General features: G+C 41.3%; 1 protein-coding gene across 1 annotated transcript; it reads left to right on the top strand.

The window, feature by feature from the left end:
- Positions 1–204: 204 nt before the first annotated feature.
- Positions 205–7,218, top strand: LOC306929481 (keratin, type I cytoskeletal 18-like). The gene is made up of 7 exons (XM_079510023.1): positions 205–726; positions 2,437–2,519; positions 2,896–3,052; positions 4,741–4,905; positions 5,935–6,060; positions 6,504–6,724; positions 6,899–7,218. Exons 1-7 carry the CDS (start codon positions 268–270, stop codon positions 6,936–6,938), a joined length of 1,251 nt encoding a protein of 416 aa, XP_079366149.1. The 5' UTR covers positions 205–267; the 3' UTR covers positions 6,939–7,218.
- The last annotated feature ends 12,820 nt before the right edge of the window (positions 7,219–20,038 follow it).

Below are 20,038 nucleotides of genomic sequence, written 5' to 3'. Positions count from 1 at the left end.
GGGAATGTGTCTGAATGAAGGAAGGAGAGATGAGGGCGGGAGGAAGCATGAGGGAGGGAGGACGGAGGTATGTGGAAGTGGGCCGGGCCAGGAAGACCAGCTGTGTTTGAGGGACACAGGCTAGGGCTGGGGGGCGGTGGTGGAAGGGGCGGCGAGTATAAGTTCCCCCCTCAACTCTGCCACCGCCACTTTCTAAGCCAGCCAGGCAGTGCAGAGCCCAGAGTTCCTCATCCCTCCTGTTCTCCATTGTGCTTCCATCTCTCCACCATGAGCTACGCCAGGTCCACCATGCAGACACCCTCTGCGCACATCTCCTTCAACCGATCCATGCCCACCCACCGCGCTGCCAGCATTTATGGCGGTGCTGGTGGGCATGGCGCACGCATCTCCACTGCCTCCTTCTCCAGCCTGCGTTCGGGAGCGCCCTCCATCTCCTCCTCGTCCGCTTACAAGGTGAGCAGTGGAATGGGCATGGGTGGAGGCATGGCGGGTGCCGCTTCATCCCTGTCGGCCAGTGGCGGCGCCAACAGCGGAATCATGGGCAACGAGAAGGGCGCCATGCAGAACCTGAACGACCGCCTCTCCAACTACCTGGAGACGGTGAGGAACCTGGAGCAGGCCAACAAGGAGCTGGAGATGAGGATCAGAGAGGCCCTGGAGAAGGGGGGACCTGAGATGAGAGACTACAGCAAATACAGCCCTATCATCGAAGACCTACGTCAGCAGGCAAGTACTAGACAGAGTAACAAATGGGCCCTCGTGGCTCCATGAAACCCAAAGGGTCAGTTTTTACACGTTTAAAGTCAAATTAGCTGTGTAGAAATAGATGATGATGACATGTAATTACAAGTGGATAAACAAAGGCATTTGTTAGTCAGTGTGGGTGGAGGATGATAGAGTTACTATGATGAATAGATCAAAAAGGGTGCTAAATAATACGTTAGACAAGGGGTTTGCCCCCTTGTCTAACGTATTATTTTGATTGCAAAGTTTATTTGTAGTTGTGTACTGTGTTGGTATTCTGTGTATTTGATGAATCCATGGCATCCTGTTGTGGAGATTCTGATTTTGAGTACCAGTATTTGATTGCAAATGGTGGCATAACAAGGAACTTGATAACAAGGAACTTAATGATCAGCGAATGCATGTGATGATCATCCCTTTTTTGTGACAGCTATTGCACAATCAGTTCGTTGTATGCTATTTGTTTTATTCCGTTTGTTAGAAATGAGTCAGCCCTTTCCAGGACTTGTGATGGGTATCCCTCCCTACATACAGTGTTATGTGAGGAACTTGGCTTTTGTAGATTATCAGATTTCAAGCAAGAATGGAGGGTGTGGTAGCTATCCTCTTACAACCCCCATCCCCCCATAAAATTCTCTCTCACGCCACAAGCATGACTTCTACTGATTCATCAGAAATAAGGAAATAATGAATCATCATGTGAGAGCCACACAAGACCCTATAAACAACCTTCACACAACTATTACAAACATCGCAAAAACATTTCCGAATGAATCCAATAGTGAGTGGTCAATATAAAACGCATGCTATGGCGTAGGAGGGATCCAATGAGAACCAGATGTGCAGTACTTACAAAGAATCCCACACTGCCTGTGTGTGTGTGTGTGTGTGTGTGTGTGTGTGTGTGTGTGTGTGTGTGTGTGTCTGTGTGTGTGTGTGTGTGTGTGTGTGTGTGTGTGTGTGTGCGTGACTGCGTGCTTGACTGCGTGCGTGCGTGTGTTCAAGCACAGATGCATGTGTCGTGTGTTGGTTGTATAACAATCAGCCTCACTCAGCAGGGTCAAATGGCACATTCTTTGCTAGAGTCCAGCTTCAATGCTGTATGTGTATGATTTGATGACACATCGATGGTCACTTTGCTCTTTGTAACATCCCGACACATAAAGCAACAAGGGTTTCCCTTCATCGCCACTCTCCACAACAGGATGCCATGGATTCATCAAATACACAAAATACCAACACAGTACACAACTACAAATAAACGTTGCATTACACAGTACACACCTACATAAACGCATACAGAGAGAGGACAAAATGAAAAGAGGGAAGTGCCTCTTTGGAGTTATTAGGAAATTCCCATTCTACCAAAAGTACTAAAACTAAGTAGTTTTGGCATGGAAAGTCATATTTTCCTGTTCATCGGTTTGTGGGTTCCTCTTTTCAGTAACTGTTGCCATAGATTCAAACATGTTTGTCCCCATTGTGTAAACAGACTCTATGGTTTCTATGACACACAGGGAAGATGGTGCTTCAAACAAATGTGATGCACGTTTTCAGAGAGTTGTGAAACCTACACTATAAAGAAAAGTACATGTTGCTCTGGAATCAGCTATATGTGTATAAAACAAAACATATTCATTTATCTTAAATAACATAATATTAACCTCTAAGTATTTTTTTTCTCCCATCCAGGTCTTTGATTCAACTGTGGACAATGCTAGTCTTGTGCTACAGATTGATAATGCACGTTTGGCCGCTGATGACTTCAAAATCAAGTAGGTTAAGACTGCAATCAAGTGACTGCGCATTAATGTGAATTTGGTGTGGACAATTTGATTTAAAAAAAAAGAAAATTAAATTAATCTGCTAGCTTAGATATCAGATATAGTTTGAATATCAGATGTGCACTACACTACAATACAATCCCAATCATATCGCAGTGAAAGTACCTTTTGGAGAATCTGAACCATGTTTCATCAAAAGATAGATGAGACAACCCATGGAGAAGTTATTTTAACAAGCGCACACACACACACACACACACACACACACACACACACACACACACACACACACACACACACACACACACACACACACACACACACACACACGTTGCATCTAAAGTAGTGTCTGTGTGTAAACCTGCAGGTTTGAGAATGAGCTGGCCATCCGCCAGTCTGTGGAGGCAGACATCGCTGGGCTGAAGAGAGTCGTGGATGACACCAACATGAGCAGGATGAACATTGAAAGTGAGATTGAGGCCGTGAAGGAGGAGCTCCTCCACCTCAAGAGGAACCATGAGAATGTGAGCTATGGTTGTACCTGGTTTGTGGGCTGGTCTTGTGTTGAAGGGGGAAATGTTAGATTGCCTCATATAAGCTCTGTGTTCCAAAAATAAACAAATCATCCAGGATTCAAGGCATACACAGTGCTGCCTTGATCCCGCCTCTAGCTGCCGCTGATTGGCCAGGCCGTTTTGTGGCCGGGCATCAAGTCTGCCTGAGAGTTCCCAGATGGGAGCAGGAGGGGGGAACCCAGTGTACTCTCTGCTGCCCCATCTGGCGGAGTCAGGTTACAGCTCTGCAGCGTTTATGTTATTCATTGTCTCCACCAGGCCGAAGGCATGGGGAGAGAGTATGTTTTGCACTCCGTCCGTCCGTCCGTCCGTCCTTCCTTCCTTCCTTCCGTCCGTCCGTTACCAGCTAATCTCCAGCACCGTTGGCCCGATCCATGCCAAACTTTGCACACACACTCCCTGGATGCCAACGACAAACCTCTGCCCCAAATATTCCTCAACGGCCTGTTATAGCGCCACCATGAGGCCGATTTAGGCAAAACACATTTCTGTAGATTACTCGTACACATTTTATCCATACATCACACAATTCGGTATACACTATCTCCATAGTCATGGGATCAACACGGATCTGCATCATTTCCCATCTTCCATCCTGATTGGCTAAGATTGGCTTCCAAAGCTCACATGATTGGTCCGTTTCGAACAAAATTCCACAAATCACAAACACAGTGTGCAATTTCTGTGAAATTATACACGCACATTTCCACTAGGCCGAGGATGACATGCCACTAATTTTTTTCTAAATCAGCCTCACGGTGGCGCTATAACAGCGCAATTCCTGTTTTTCCCTATAACTGCATCGATCTGTATACAACTTATGTATGCGCACTCCCTAGAGGCCATGGAAATACATTGTCCCTGCATCCCTCCACATCTGCCAGTTATAGCGCCACCATGACGCCGATTTCTGCAAAACACATTTATGTTAGTCGCACAGATTTCATCCAAATCTCACGCAAATCGGTACACATCTCTGTAGTCATGTGATCAAGACGAGTCTGTTGGATTTCTCAGATTCTACACTGATTGGCTAAGATTGCCTTCCAAAGTTTTCAGGAGTGGCCCGTTTTGTACAAAATGCTGCACATGTCCTGCTCATCCAGAATTCTATCCTCAGAGATGCTATGAGTGATCTGGCTCTGCATTTCCTCAACAAAATAAAGAAAATTGTTGCAAAAAACAAACAAAAAAACATGTTTATATTACTCCTAAACATTTTGCCAAACAACACTCCTATCCTCCTGGTGGAGACCTGTGCCCAGAAGGGCACTTTTTCTAGTTCATATTTGATGCAGTCTGTTTCTGGAGAAATTTTAATTAATTCTGCCGTAAACGTCTTAAAACTACACTTCCGGGTCTGAAATCAATGATGCTACTAAAATACGTCACACTCCATCAAGACAACAAGCAGCAGCAGCCCGGAAATGTAGTCTTTGGGTTGTTTGACTCGTTTCTAGTGATATATTGTGTTACTCTTTGGGTATATTTGTATATTTCCACCTTCAGTTAATGCTTCAATCGCAGGGGTGATTTGTTTATTTTTCAAACACAGATCTAAGACGCCAGGACTTCAGTGGTCTATACTATTCATTAACATGGAAGATAATTACATATATTGTTTTACTTCCATATAGGAGGTAATGGAGCTGATGAGTCACATCTCTAGGTCAGGTGTGCAGGTGGATGTCGATGCACCAAAGGGACAAGACCTCGCCCAGATCATGGAGGAAATGAGGACTAACTATGAGAAAATGGCCTTGAAGAATGCTGACGAGCTCAAGCATTGGCATGAAAATCAGGTATAATAGTAATTCTTCATGTACAGCTTTTATATTTGTATATTGTTCATTTGTTATTATTTTATTATTTACATTAAAATGTGAACACAATTTGTGACCACATCCCACCAACATTTTGCTACGTGTACTTGTATAGGTCAGTGACATACTTTATTTAGATAAACAACAATAAATGAAAAATAAGATCAACAGTACATACAGAAAAGATAGGGCACAAAAAAGGAAGGATGAAAGGAGACATTAGGTCAAATATGACGTAAGTTTGTGGCAACAAACATTAAATGCCATTGCCAATGAAGAGAAAATTTACGTCATATGTAGACGAGCAAATCGGCGAACCAATCACATATACAGCTTTTTTCCCCAATTTCCCCTACTGACTCACCTGCCGCTATCTAGAATTGACAGAAAGCTCTGAATGACTAGACAGGCCCTCCTCCTACAGCTCATCTGATATTTCCCAGCTCCTCAGCCCACGCATCTCTGAGATGACCAAAGTCCACGACACCCCAAAAGCAGCAACAAAACAGCAAACAAAATGTTTTGAATTTGTGAGAGAATTATGTCATTGACATAGAACACGTGGCTCTTGGGTTTGACTGTAAATTCTGGGATATGTTCACTTACAAAGTGCCTAATTTGAAGGTACCGGAAGAAATGTGCCTGAGGAAAATGTGCCTGCAGTTGAACAAAAGTGGCTAGTTTATTGTCTACTATACATCTCCAATGCAGATTGGTGACCTCTTCCAATTCGAAAATAAGCCATCCATAATAGTGACGAATAAAACATTCTTGATTCTTGAGCTTTATTCTTGAGTAGCCTCACTTGATTTAGCACCCAACTGAACCAATAGATAGAACCTGGAACAAGTATGTTTTGCAGGTTCCAGTAAAACACACTGATGGACTGAGTTGTAATTAATGTTACATTTAACTGGGAAAGATTGCATGGTTAACTGTGTGAGTGTAACCTACGCTATGCCTACTGTTACATAACAAGCCTCTGTATTTTCCTCATCTTTTTCTAAGGCTTCAGAGGTACATGCACAGGTTTCACAAAACACAGAGGCTCTGCAGGGGGCTCAAGTGGAGTTAAGTGACTTATCCAGACAGATCCAGACGCTGGAGATTGAACTTGCATCTCAACAGAGCTTGGTAAGCATATCCTTTCACCTGACCCACCTGACACCAGGGTCGAAATTCCTCAATGGTAGAGTAGGGAGACAACTTCCAACCACTGCAGACCAGCTAGTTATATTGTATTAACATACTCTGCTGGTTAAAAATAATATTTCATTCATTAAAATAAGTCGTGGATCATTTAAGGTCGTACCTTCAATCATTCCATGATGGCTCACATTCACCCAAGACTCTCACAGTCAACGCTTTTGCCAAGACAGAGTAAATAGTATAATAAGTATAACATTTCCTGCAATATTCCGTTTCTGTTCTTTAATCACATTACCTGATAACTGTAATAATATCTGTACCTTAACCATATGCATGCTTCATATTCCATCCACAGAAAGCGTCTTTACCTGATAACTTGAATAATATCTGTACCTTAACCATATGCATGCTTCATATTCCATCCACAGAAAGCGTCTTTAGACGACACCTTACAGAACACAGAGATGCGTAACAACATGGATACAGAGAAGTATAACTCCATCATCCGTCACTTGGAGGAGGAGCTGGGAAACCTGCGTGCCAATGTTACACAGCAGACCCAGGACTATGAGGCTCTGCTTAACATGAAGATGAAACTAGAGGCAGAGATCGCCACCTATAGGACACTCCTGGATGGTGGAGATTTGAAGTAAGGGTGTTTTATGACAGGGCTGATGACAGTGATGATAATTGATAATAATGATAATGAAAATGGTGGCGGTGATGATGAATATCCAAAAATGTGAATATGATGAACATGGTCATTAGTAACGTGGATATTTTAAAAGTCTAATCTGTGTTTAACTTATGTGTGTTTTTACAGGCTTGAAGAAGATGCTTTTGACTTGAATGCTGCAATCTAATGAAGAATCTGAACTACAACAATGGAAAAACTGTTCATGAGAAAAATAATCCTACCAGTTGAATCAGCCAAAATTGAATTATAGCCAGTAATTATACAGTATGTAAAGACATATTTGTAATGGGCACAGTTTTAAGGGCATGTACACTCACTCATGTGCATTGCCTTTTTCACAGACTGTGGGCTTTTGCACAAAATCATGGTCTACAAATTTACCCCATCATCATGTAACCTGGTTTAGAGGTAGAAGAGAGAACATGAATAAAGATCTGTCCATTGTTAACTGCTTTTGTCCATTGATTTAGTATCATATACACCTGTGATCGCATGACTCATCTGTTTGACTTGTGCTGTGTCACAACCTTTCTCCTCAGTCCCTCTCACTCTCTCTGCTCTCGCTCTCCATGACTCCATCCATTCCTCTCTCCCACACCGGAGGGCAGAAAGGAGCTATACTGTACCATGAGTCATGACTGACCCATCCAGAGCAGAGCCTTGACAGCCTGAGACTACACAAGTCTCATCCTTTCCACAGTTCACCTACACAGTTAATTATCGTGTTAAACCTTCAATAGAGGTGTCTTTTACTACTAGTGAATAGAACATGTAGTATGTATGTATGTATGTATGTATGTATGTATGTATGTATGTATGTATGTATGTATGTATGTATGTATGTATGTATGTATGTATGTATGTATGTATTTGGTTAAAATGGGTAAGGTTTTAAAAAAGGCAAAAGCATGCTCTGTTGCACTGGCCTAAAAGTGGGTCCTCTAAAACTGCTCCAACTTCTGAGAATGTGTGTTTGGTTCATTAGCCACCAGATGGCATACCTTATAAGTATGTATGTATGTCTGTATGTCTGTATGTATTTAAAAGGGGGGCTTTTTTGTAAAATCCCAGCCTACAATACCTTAATATATTTAAAATCCAAAGTAAGGTTACCAGTGAAGGGCAACCTGCCTATTCACTGGGGACTATGCAAGGCAGAGGCGTCCTGTATGTATGTATGTATGTATGTATGTATTTGGTTAAAATGGGTAAGGTTTTAAAAAAAGGCAAAAGCATGCTCTGTTGCACTGGCCTAAAAGTGGGTCCTCTAAAACTGCTTCAACTTCTGAGAATGTGTTTGTTTCATTAGCCACCAGATGGCATACCTTATAAGTATGTATGTCTGTATGTATGTATGTATTTAAAAGGGGGGCTTTTTTGTAAAATCCCAGCCTACAATACCTTCATATATTTAAAATCCAATGTAAGGTTACCAGTGAAGGGCAACCTGCCTATTCACTGGGGACTATGCAAGGCAGAGGCGTCCATGTATGTATGTATGTATGTATGTATGTATGTATGTATGTATGTATGTATGTATGTATGTATGTATGTATGTATGTATGTATGTATGTATGTATGTATGTATGTATGTATGTATGTATGTATGTATGTATGTATGTATTTGGTTAAAATGGGTAAGGTTTTAAAAAAGGCAAAAGCATGCTCTGTTGCACTGGCCTAAAAGTGGGTCCTCTAAAACTGCTTCAACTTCTGAGAATGTGTGTTTGGTTCATTAGCCACCAGATGGCATACCTTATAAGTATGTATGTATGTCTGTATGTCTGTATGTATTTAAAAGGGGGGCTTTTTTGTAAAATCCCAGCCTACAATACCTTAATATATTTAAAATCCAAAGTAAGGTTACCAGTGAAGGGCAACCTGCCTATTCACTGGGGACTATGCAAGGCAGAGGCGTCCACCCCCCTGAGTCCAAGTTAGACTAGACCGCATACCTAAACCATGGTCCGAACCCATCCTCTAAAACACAATGGTAAAATGGATATACTTGGTAAAAAATGGACATTAATAAAACAACCTAAAAGAGTAAAAGTTCACAGCAAGGCCTGGATACAATTTATTTGATTGAACAGAAAGATGAACATAAAAATGAATGAGGTGTGAGTGTACTATGTGGGTGTTTGATAGTCAGCTTCTTTCATTTAGACCAGTGGGTGTTACTGTTTGCAATTTATTAATCCATCTATGCTCCATTAGTTTCCGCTGTCCACTGGTCCATCGGACTCCACATTCCAGACCTGAAACGATGAGGTTAGCAATGGGATGGGATTGAAAGTGTGTGTACAGGGTAGTGTGTAGGTCTGCTCGTTTGATGTGATATAGGTGTTGTTTGAGGCGTGTTTCTAATGTGTGACTGGTTTCTCCTATGTAATGTTTATGACATTGTGTGCAGGTGATGATATAAACTATATTGGGGGTGGTCAGAGACAGGGGATCCTGAATGGGGGAGGAAGTGTGACTATGGGGGTTGTTGATGAATTTGCGGGGCTTAAAATGGAGTGTATGTGGCTGTGGGGGCTTGGGAGGTAAAGTGGAGAATGTGGAATGCACAAGGAGGTCTCCCAGGTTCCTGTTCCTTCTGAGTGCAGAGATGACCTGATGTGTTTGTAATGGGGGGTAGGATTGTTGTGTAGTGGCGAAGTTCTGTTTGAATTTATGGTGTAGTGGTTGGAGAGTATGTGAGAATGTAGTTATTAATGGGACTAGTGTTGTAGTGGTAGAGGAGCCGGTGGACTGTATAGAGTGAGAAGAAGAGTTGGAGAAGGGAGGACATAGAGGAGAGGGTAATGCGTGGGCCCCGTCCAGGTCCGTCCCTGTCCCCGCGCCAGAGAGAGGCCTCTGCTCCTGTTGCATGCTCTGATGTTGCTGGGGAGGAAAGCTAGGGCTGAGGTTAGGGTTAGAATTAGGGGTGGGAGGGTTAGGGGTGGGCGGCAGAGTGTTTGTGGAGAGTGACTGGGTGGGGGAGAGAGAGGCCAGGGCATTGCTCCTGATTGTACGCAAGAACCTCTTGCTGTAGCCTCTCCTTCTGAGGACTGTGAAAAGTGTCTGTGTGGCTTGATTAAAATGTTCCCTATTGGATGAAATCCTGAAAAACCGAATGATTTGTGATTTGATGATTCCTGCAAAGGTGTGCTTTGGGTGGTAGCTGTGTTTATGGAGTAGTGCGTGTGTGTCTGTGTCCTTAAAATATATTTTTGTCAGTAGTCGTTTATGTGTATGATCTATTGTATGAAAAAATACGGTGGTGTCCAGGAAGTTAATCTCTGTTGGATGAATGATGTGTTTGATGGTTATGGAAGCATGGTGTGTGTTCAAAATCTGTAAAAATGCATCAAACTGTTGTAAGGTGTGTGGCCAGAGCCCTATGATGTCATCTAAAAATCTGAAATACATGGTGGGTTGTAGTGGACACTTTGCCAAGGCCTCTCTCTCCCACTCACTCATGTAGATGTTGGCATAAGCGGGTGCAAATTTCTTGCCCATAGCCGTGCCCTCCATCTGTAAGTAGTGTTTGTTATTAAAGGTGAAATCATTGCAATTGAGACTGAGTTCTAATAGTTGTAAAATGGCATTGTCTGGTCTAGTGTTGTCCGGGTGTGTCTGGAAAAGATTTCTAACTGCCTGTAAACCAGTGGCTGTATGTATGTTGGTGTAAAGGCTGTCAATGTCTATGGTGAAAATGTATGTGTGTGGTGGCACGGCTATGGGCTTGATTTTTTCTAGGAAATCATATGTGTCTCTTAAATAACTGGCGTGTATAGTGGAGAGGGGGTTGAGGAAGTGGTCTATGTATTGTGCTATGTGGTAGGATTCACTGCTGCAGTCTGACACTATAGGTCTGCCGGGAGGCACCTCGAAGGGAATAGTCCAAGTCTGGGGATCCTTGTGGATTTTGGGTAGTAAATAGAATATTCTAGGTCTGGGGTTATCCGGTCCATAGAGGAAGTCGCGTTGTTTGGATGTGATGTAGTTTTGGTGATAGAGTGTTGTAATGATTTGTCTGAATTTGACCTGAGTCTGTGGCTGTATGCTGGCTGCTATGTGAGTGTAGTATCTTGTGTTGGATAGTTGTCTGTTGGCTTCATATGTGTATTGGAAATTATCTAAAATTACTATTTTTGAGCCTTTGTCAGCTGGTTTAATAACTATTTGTGTGTTGTTCCGCAGTGTTGTGATGCTGTTCCGTTCGTCTGTGGTCAGGTTGTCAGGTCTGTCTGGTGATGGGTGGTACTGATTGAGTGTATGGTTATCTAGCTGTATGAGGCCTCGTATCCTGCCGTCCACCTGGGAGAGTTTTGGCTCCCAGGTGGAGGGCAGGACAAAAGGTGTATGTCCGTCTGTCTGTGTGTCTTTGAAAAAGTCTATTAATTTAAGTCTCCTATGGTATCTGTGGGTGTCCCTTCGAAGTGCCTCCCAAAACTCTAAAACTGCTTCAACTTCTGAGAATGTGTTTGTTTCATTAGCCACCAGATGGCATACCTTATAAGTATGTATGTCTGTATGTATGTATGTATTTAAAAGGGGGGCTTTTTTGTAAAATCCCAGCCTACAATACCTTCATATATTTAAAATCCAATGTAAGGTTACCAGTGAAGGGCAACCTGCCTATTCACTGGGGACTATGCAAGGCAGAGGCGTCCATGTATGTATGTATGTATGTATGTATGTATGTATGTATGTATGTATGTATGTATGTATGTATGTATGTATGTATGTATGTATGTATGTATGTATGTATGTATGTATGTATGTATGTATGTATGTATGTATGTATGTATGTATGTATGTATGTATGTATGTATGTATGCAACATAAAGTGACTTTGTAAGGTGCTGGGCATGCCACCACATTCAGCTTCAGCGTAGCTTGGCATACTGTTGTCCATGGAACTCTCATGGACAAGTGGACGATCTGCTCCTGCAGCATACAAAGCGAAAGGGCCATTCAGACCTGTACCATTCTTTTGATGTACGTATGCCACAGAACAATATTGTCCCTGCAACACTGTGTGTTCTCAGAGGTGTTCTGCCTGCAGCACGTGGCTGGCAGCATGATCATGCTTGTTATTGGTGCTTGGGGCGGCACTGCACTGCATGCACATCATTGACACGCAGCTGCACTGGCGGTGTGCTTTTAAAGTCATGGGTTGTGGCCGTGAGGGAATGAAGAAGCTGGGTGGTAACATTTCTACATCACACATTGTATCTGGTGTGCTCTATTGACGATATGCACACGGCTGCCATCTTGCCAGCAAGGTGCAACTTCCCATAGACAGCCCATTCATCCAAACATAAAAGTCCTATCTCTAATTGTATTAAATAACGTCAAACTCACCAACATTGCAGCTGTACGAAAAGCTTGTCTTGCTGGCAAGATGGCAGCCGTGTGCATATGAGGGCCCACCCACAGGCAGGCAGACAGACACACAGACAGGGGAGAAAACATAACCTCTGTCTCTTGCCCTGTCTGACATAAAGATGACAATGGCAATGTTGATTATCTACTCTGACCATTTGTAAATTAACTGATACTGATACTTTATGATAGTGTGCTTTGATACTTTGCCTACCCCTGCTGCTGATACCACATTTTCATAGCTAACATCAGAGCCCCAAGTTCAGTTTATTGTATGACACCCGATCAGTGTTTTCAGCTGAAAAGTGTTGCAATGAGGTGCAAGATGGCATCAGTGAGTAAGGACTCGGGAGTGCAGAGCCTCCAAACAGAAGGTAGAAGCAAGGTAGTAGAAGTAGGTCAAATCCTCATCCCACCTGCATGCAGTCAGTGAGGTCCCTCTCAGTCAGCCTGCCTCACTGAATTTGTTTCTTCACACAGGACAGGACCAAGCAAAACCGCCTCCATATGTGCTTTTGCATGACATGACATGATAGCATTCTGGAATCAGAGGAGTGATGTGTCACATCCAAACGGAGGCATGTAATGATTTTAGACATAGTTATTTGAGGAAGCTTACCAGCTAGAACTGTTGATAAATGGCTGTAATAGAGGGTAGTACGTGACATCATCATCAAAACTGGAAGTTATGCGGGAACACCTACTGAGTGGCAAAAAAACTACTTTCTGGCCTTGACAGCCCATACATCCAAACACAAAAGTCCTATTTGATTACGTTAAACGACGTTAAACTCACTTTTCCACTCACTTTGACAGTCAATTTGTCACTCAATTTGCCATTCACTTTACGCATGCACATACCCTCTATGTAGTAATGAGGCTGAGATTTTTTCACTGTGTCTGAAAATGTGTCACAGTCTCCCTTTCCTTTGCTCAAAGGTTAATGCAATCCAACCCATGCTTATAACTTTTTATTGATTTTAATCTAACATTATCTCTTAATGTTTTTTGTTTTTCTTAATAAAGTTGGTACCTTCCTTTTTCTTTTACATAAAGCGACTTATAAATCTAAGCTACTACTACTACTATTATTATTATTATTATTATTATTATTGTTGTTATTAATAATCAACACACTGGTATAGCTTTGTCTTATAAGAAAAGCATATGTGTACAGATTCAAGTACAGACAGTGGCGTGCACAGATAGACATAGGGGGTGCTAGAGCACCATGGTAACATTGATCAATTCTTGATAAAAACCTTCTAATATATTATTTAGGCCCTACAATCTATAAATATCACACTATTAAGGCAAGCGGCCGGTTCCACGCGCTGCACAAAGTGCCCTTTTTTCCACTTGAGCACCTGCCCCTCTAAATGTCTGTACAGAGTTGTTACTTACTTAGTTAACTTTTCAAACGTTTTCAAATATGATGCTTTGTATACAAAGCTTGCCACTATAAAATGTTCCTCTTCAATTCTTGTCCATTACGATTGTCATGCCACAGGAAATTCTCTCCCATTGGTGGACAAGTAACAGAGCTACACTCTCCTGTCTCTGACAGAGGATGAACATCACTGTTACTACTATTGTAAGTCAAGATATTCAGTTATCTTGTCTGTCTGTCTGTCTGTCTGTCTGTCTGTCTGTCTGTCTGTCTGTCTGTCCCAAAAGACAAAATATCCTACAACCTATCTCAAACCCTCACCCTAACCCTCATATTGAATATCAATATGACGTATTATGTTATGGCTATCATTACTGTGTAGTATGTATATTTGAACTGAGACAGGGAAGAGAGAACTTGGTCCTACATCTTATACTTTATCTTTAAAATAGATGTAGGTAATGTGACACTGACATGCTACAAACCCTAACCTCCCACGGGGCAGCACACCTAAACCTAACCTTAACCCTCTCCCAACCCTTAACGCACCCCTCACCAACCTTAATCCGGTCGTTTTAACGTACCCCTCACCAACCTTAATCCGGTCGTTTTAACGCAACCCTCACCAACCTCACCCCATTTTGAAGCAATGTGCAACTAGTTTCCATGTCTTCCACATCAGCAATTAACTTAAGAGTCTCAGTTCACTATGGTAGTCAAAATGCTATATTGACTACTTACTGTATAGGCTACTGTTGGCTTGAATAATATTGTTGGTCATACATACTTAATTCAATGTCCATCTTTCTTCCTTCATCCTTTTTTCATTTTATCCGAATCCCTCTCTGCCCCCACTGCACATACTGTACATGCAGATTGAACCAGCTATTGAGAACATGTGGCTTCTATGGCTGGCCTGCTTTTGTGACCGAAACGTATAATGGGGCCATGTTACAGTGGTAACACAGGGGAATTGTACTACATACTGTAATGTACAGACAAACTACTTTTTCAATTCATTGGCACTATATACGTTCTGACCATGTAGTGTGTAAACTAATATCTTTCCAAAACAATGTTGTCTCAGGTTGCTTGATATACAGTAGGCCTATGAGTCTTTGTGTGGCATTCTTTCAATTGGAAGATTGGCTGTTTTCAATGTTGGTTATATCCATTACCTTTCTTTGGAGAGAAAACTCATTAGTTCTCAATAGTTTCAAGATTTTTCAAGATTAAAAAAAAATCCTGGGCTTCCTGTTGAAAGTGATAATGTTCTACAAGCTAGAAATACACAATCTTAATGTAACTGGTTTAACAGGTGCGCGTGTGTGTGTGTGTGTGTGTGTGTGTGCGTGCGTGCGTGCGTGCGTGCGTGCGTGCGTGCGTGCGTGTGTGCGTGCGTTTGTAATATATCTGCAATAAGAAATAAATGCTTTATGCAGATCATGTTGACAAATGTACTATACCAAATATACTTGATGTGGCAGAAGGTATATTTGGGTATGATAGTTTGGTACATTCTATCATGAAGCTACTTAACTTATAGATCAAGAATATTATTATTACTTTTATTAAATTAATTATCTTTTTTTAAATTACTTCTACTTCTCTCCCACATTCTCTGTGGAGGTCTCAGGGACAGCTCAGGAATGAGGCGCTGCACTATACAGACCAACTCAGACCACATGATTGGTTCTAAAGCCAATGATGCGCTACAAAATCCCTCCAAGTGCAGCCAATGTCCACACTTATGGCACGTGACATGTACTACTTTCCTGTTTTCTAAGGTGTGCAATTCCCTATGGATTTGCAGTGGTGTTCATGATTACTGCAGTGGCTCAGGAGGCAGAGAGGTCACCTCACCTGGGAATTGGAAGTTTCTCTGATCGATCCTGGCTCCTGATGACATGAGTCACATGACATGTAATAGTGTCCTTGAGTAAGACACAGAAGACATAACTGTTTGGATGAGCAGGCAGGCACCTTGCATGGCTGAGCCTGCTGTTGTGTTTGCTGTGTTTATGAAAAGGTGAACGTGATCAGGGTGCACAAACATGTTCAGCAATGATACAAAAATATTAATATGCTGGTCGACACCCAACTCAACGTAACACATAGGCTATTCATGATAATTCATTGTTTACAGCAGCCATGTTTTTATTAATTAAAATGGCATCATTCTTTTTTTTCTTTTTTATCAACGTTTCTTTATTTTATTTTTCAAGTCACATATGAGTCAAAAATAGCATACACAAATTGTTGAAGGTTTTTACCCCTCCCTCCCCCCAGAGTTCCCGCTCTGAAAGAGCCACAACCCCGGTATCTTGTACCATTAACAAAGATACATTGAAATAAAAGGCACATACAAATATACATATACATATTCAAAAACAGAAGAAATTAATCAAATATTGGACACAATACAGTACAATTACAGTAAGGTCAGTGTAATGAGTTATTAAGGATTGTTGATGTCAGCCGCATTCATCCTCTCAATACAGTATATGTTAAAAAAGGTTGCCAAATGGTGTAAAATTTTAAAGCTCCACCCTCTTGTGGAGTAGCGAATCTTCTCCAATGTCAAATGATGTATAACATCATTAATCCAATTAAGATTTAAAGGTTGGTGGGAATTTTTCCTTCCATTTAAATAGTATTAGCCGCCTAGCCAAAAGAGATGCAAAGGCTATCATATTCTTGTTTTGCCGGTTAAGACGTAGATCTTGGGAAATAACTCCAAACACTGCAATAGTGGCAGAGGGTTCTATGGGCACTTCTAATACATCTGGAAATGTTTTAAATATTGATTGCCAAAATGTATTTAGCTTTGGACAAAACCAAAAAGCATGTGCAAGGGTAGCTTGATCTTGATTGGGCATCACCCAATCAAGATCCAATAAACGTGTTAGAACCCAATAAACGTGTTAGTTCCATGACAAAATGATGAGTCGCAACCCACAGTTTGTGCACCTCTGTATAACTTAGTATAGTAAGTATATTTTCTATTAGTATTATATTAGTATTTTATATTAGTATTATACCGTATTATATTAATAGTATATTCATATTACACAGTAATATTATCAGTGTTAATTTATTCATTTGTAACTCAGAGAGTTGTGAATTTAGGATTAAGTAATATATCAGTCAGACTGAGGTAAAGTGTAAGACAGGTGATGCCTGTCACATGATACCAGACACAAGTGTACAAGTCTCATTCCATTCTGTTAAAACTCAGAGTTCACACAGTTTACAGGTTCATGCAATACACAAAGAGTTGAGAGAGTGCGTTATGCTAATATGAGTTCCTTCTGCTTATATACTCTAGTCTAAATGGCATGGTATGGTGAACCGTGAATGGAACATAAACAATAAGTGTAGTTGCACGCACGCACGCACGCACGCACGCACGCACGCACACGCACACGCACACACACACATACACATACACACTCCTCATCCATAACTCACAGTTGTATTTATTTTCTACAAGATTGTCATCAAAGTTGAATTTGGCTTTATGGCCTTCTGTCACTCTGGCAAAGATGGGACTTCAGGACTGAACTAAAAGAGAACCTATATTCCTTGACAAAAGAATAGCCATGTGTGAAAGTTGCATAGCATCATGTGTTGAAGCCAGTTTGTTGAGTTCAGTGGAGTCTAAAACATGTAGAGAAAAATCAATAAGAAAGTCAAATATACTGTATACAGTACATTAACAGTAATTCTGTTATTCCTTTCTTACAGATGGGTTTTGCAACGACAGTGTGCCTTGCCTTTTTATTTTACCCTTCAATTGATGTCAATGTCTGCTGGAGTCATCCAAACACAAAATACCTGAGCGCCATGTTGGAGTTATATATAACCAGCAAGATGCCACAAATTCCCACAATGCATTCACAAACTGGATCATACGGCAGTACTGTATAGCGATGTATACAGTAGTAATGTATAGATCTTACAGAAGACTGTATATCTTACAGAAGTACTGCATAGATATTATAACCACATTATTTTACAGGATTACATACAGGTATAGATATTACATAGGTACTGCATAGATCTTACAGAAGTGCTGTAAACATTAAATCTTACATGTACTGCATAGATCTTACTTAATTGATCTTAAAGAAGGTTCAATGTTGTACTTTATTGTTACATCTTGTGTACAGGTACATAAAGGTAATACTTGCTGCGGACCTCTGACTGTTTCTGACACATCTTGGGACCTGGATAATATATATATATTTTTGTCTCCACCAGGCCGAAGGCATGGGGAGAGAGTATGTTTTGCACTCCGTCCGTGTGTCCGTCCTTCCGTCCGTCTGTGAACAGCTAATCTCCGGCACCGTTAACCCGGTCGATGCCAAACTTTGCACACACACTCCCTGGATGCCAACGATGAACCTCTGCCCCACATTTTCCAGAACGGCCTGTTATAGCGCCACCATGAGGCAGCTTTTCACATGTTTTACCTAAAACTGCACCGATCTGCGTGAAACGTTGCATGCACACTCCCTAGAGGCCAAGGACAAACCTTTGACCTGCATTTTCCGCATCTGCCTTTTATAGCGCCACCAGGAGGCCGACTTTTATAAAACACATTTTTTTATATTACTCCTCCAGATTCTGTCCAAAAATCTCACAAATCGGTTACACAGTATCTCTATGGTCATGTGCTCAAGTCGGATCTGTCCGATATTTCATATTCCATCCTAATTGGCTATAATTGGCTTTCACAGTTTGCAAGATTGCCCCGTTTTGAACAAAAGCCTCAAATCATGAACGCAGCATGCAATTTATGTGAAATCTTTCACACATTTTCTTACTAGGCTGAGGAATATATCCCACCCTTTTCACATTGGCCTGTTATAGCGCCACCAACAGGTTGATTTTTGCAAAACACATTTTTGGAACAAAATGCCTCAAATCATCCAATTGCCATCAAAGGCAAACATGTTTATATTACTCCTAAACATTTTGCCAAACATCTCACACAGTCCTATCCTCCTGGTGGAGACCTGTGCCCAGAAGGGCACTTTTTCTAGTTTAATATATTTTTGAGGCTATTTGCCTTTATTGATCATTAGTAGACTGACATGAAATGGGGAGAGAGAGATGGGGAGTGACACAGCAAAGGCTGTCTGGATCGGGAATCGAACCCACGACACGCTATAGCTGTCCGGGCCTGGACAATATTTCTACATATGAGTATATTTGCACACGCATGCATACAATTAATGATTGTTTATTTTCTTTGCCGCTTCCATTGGATAATCCAATTGATAACATACATATAGGACAATTGTCTTATTGAACTTAATGTACCTGCACTTGCATGTTTCCTGTTTAATGATTCAATTAATCCTGTTGTGTGTATTAGTGTTATGTGAGGGTTGTGAATAATGAAGACGAGGATTTGCCTGGACTAAGCTGATATAAGGCCTACTGATTTGACCAAATGCGTCATGCAGTTATTATTTGTTTTTGTATTGTTGATAACTATTGTGTTTATCTGACTACTCATTGTACTTGAATGGCAAAGTGAAAAATATGATGAAAACACTTTGGTCAGTTGTAGCAATGCCCCTGACACCATTTTGCTAAACAGCCTTGAGGACTCGATCAGCACTTCCTGGGTTATGACTTCAGCCGGAGGAATAATACTATAGGCCTACTGCTGTTCTGGAGTCTGGACTGCATGCAGTGCTGTGAAAAGGCAGCTCATTGAATTTGCCATCTTGAAAACAGAAGGCACAATAAAATCAGACTGGATCATAATCATAAGAAATAGCTACATTATGAATGTCATATTGATGCCCCCCCCCCCCCCCCCCCCCCTTTCACTTACTGTATACTTTTAACTTTGATATACTTTGATACCTACTACCTACTGTTTGGACAGCCTAATTAGACAGCACATTTACACAATGCTGACCAATGACAGATGAAATGTTCTCTTTCAGGCTGCACAAAGGTGCCATGCAGGTGAGGGAGGGTGGAGAAGGTGCAGCATCAGCTTATAGTTTATCTATATTCAACAATATAGTAAAAACTGTTGGTGTTCAATTTATGCTGAACACTATAAGCTACTGAATTAGATGTACTGTATGATGCAATGAATGCACACATATGCAGTGACAGTGTTGGGCGCTTTACAAAAAATTAGAAAAAAAAAATAGAAAGATATGGTATAAGGAATGGATTCTCGACATACAGCTGTGGTCCAATTAGCTACCAAAATATTATTTGGCAAAGTCAATAAGGAGAGTCAACTTGTCAAGTCACTAGGCTCAAGGCTCTATATGTATTGGGTATGTTTATTATTATTGCATAAGGATACATCATACAGCTATACTCCAACTGCGCTAACCAAAAGATTGAAAGAAATAAAGAATACCCAGATCATGTAATGTAAACACTTAAATGTCGTTTTTTCGCCCCAGCTGTGGTGGTTTTTAGAATGTAATTCATTGGGCTTGGGCTACAAGGGCAAGGAG

This window comes from Electrona antarctica (assembly GCF_951216825.1).
Source record: "Electrona antarctica genome assembly, chromosome: 9".
Taxonomy (NCBI): domain Eukaryota; kingdom Metazoa; phylum Chordata; class Actinopteri; order Myctophiformes; family Myctophidae; genus Electrona; species Electrona antarctica.
The sequence above is the reverse complement of the archived record's forward strand: the minus strand, read 5'-3'. Positions and strand labels throughout refer to the sequence as shown.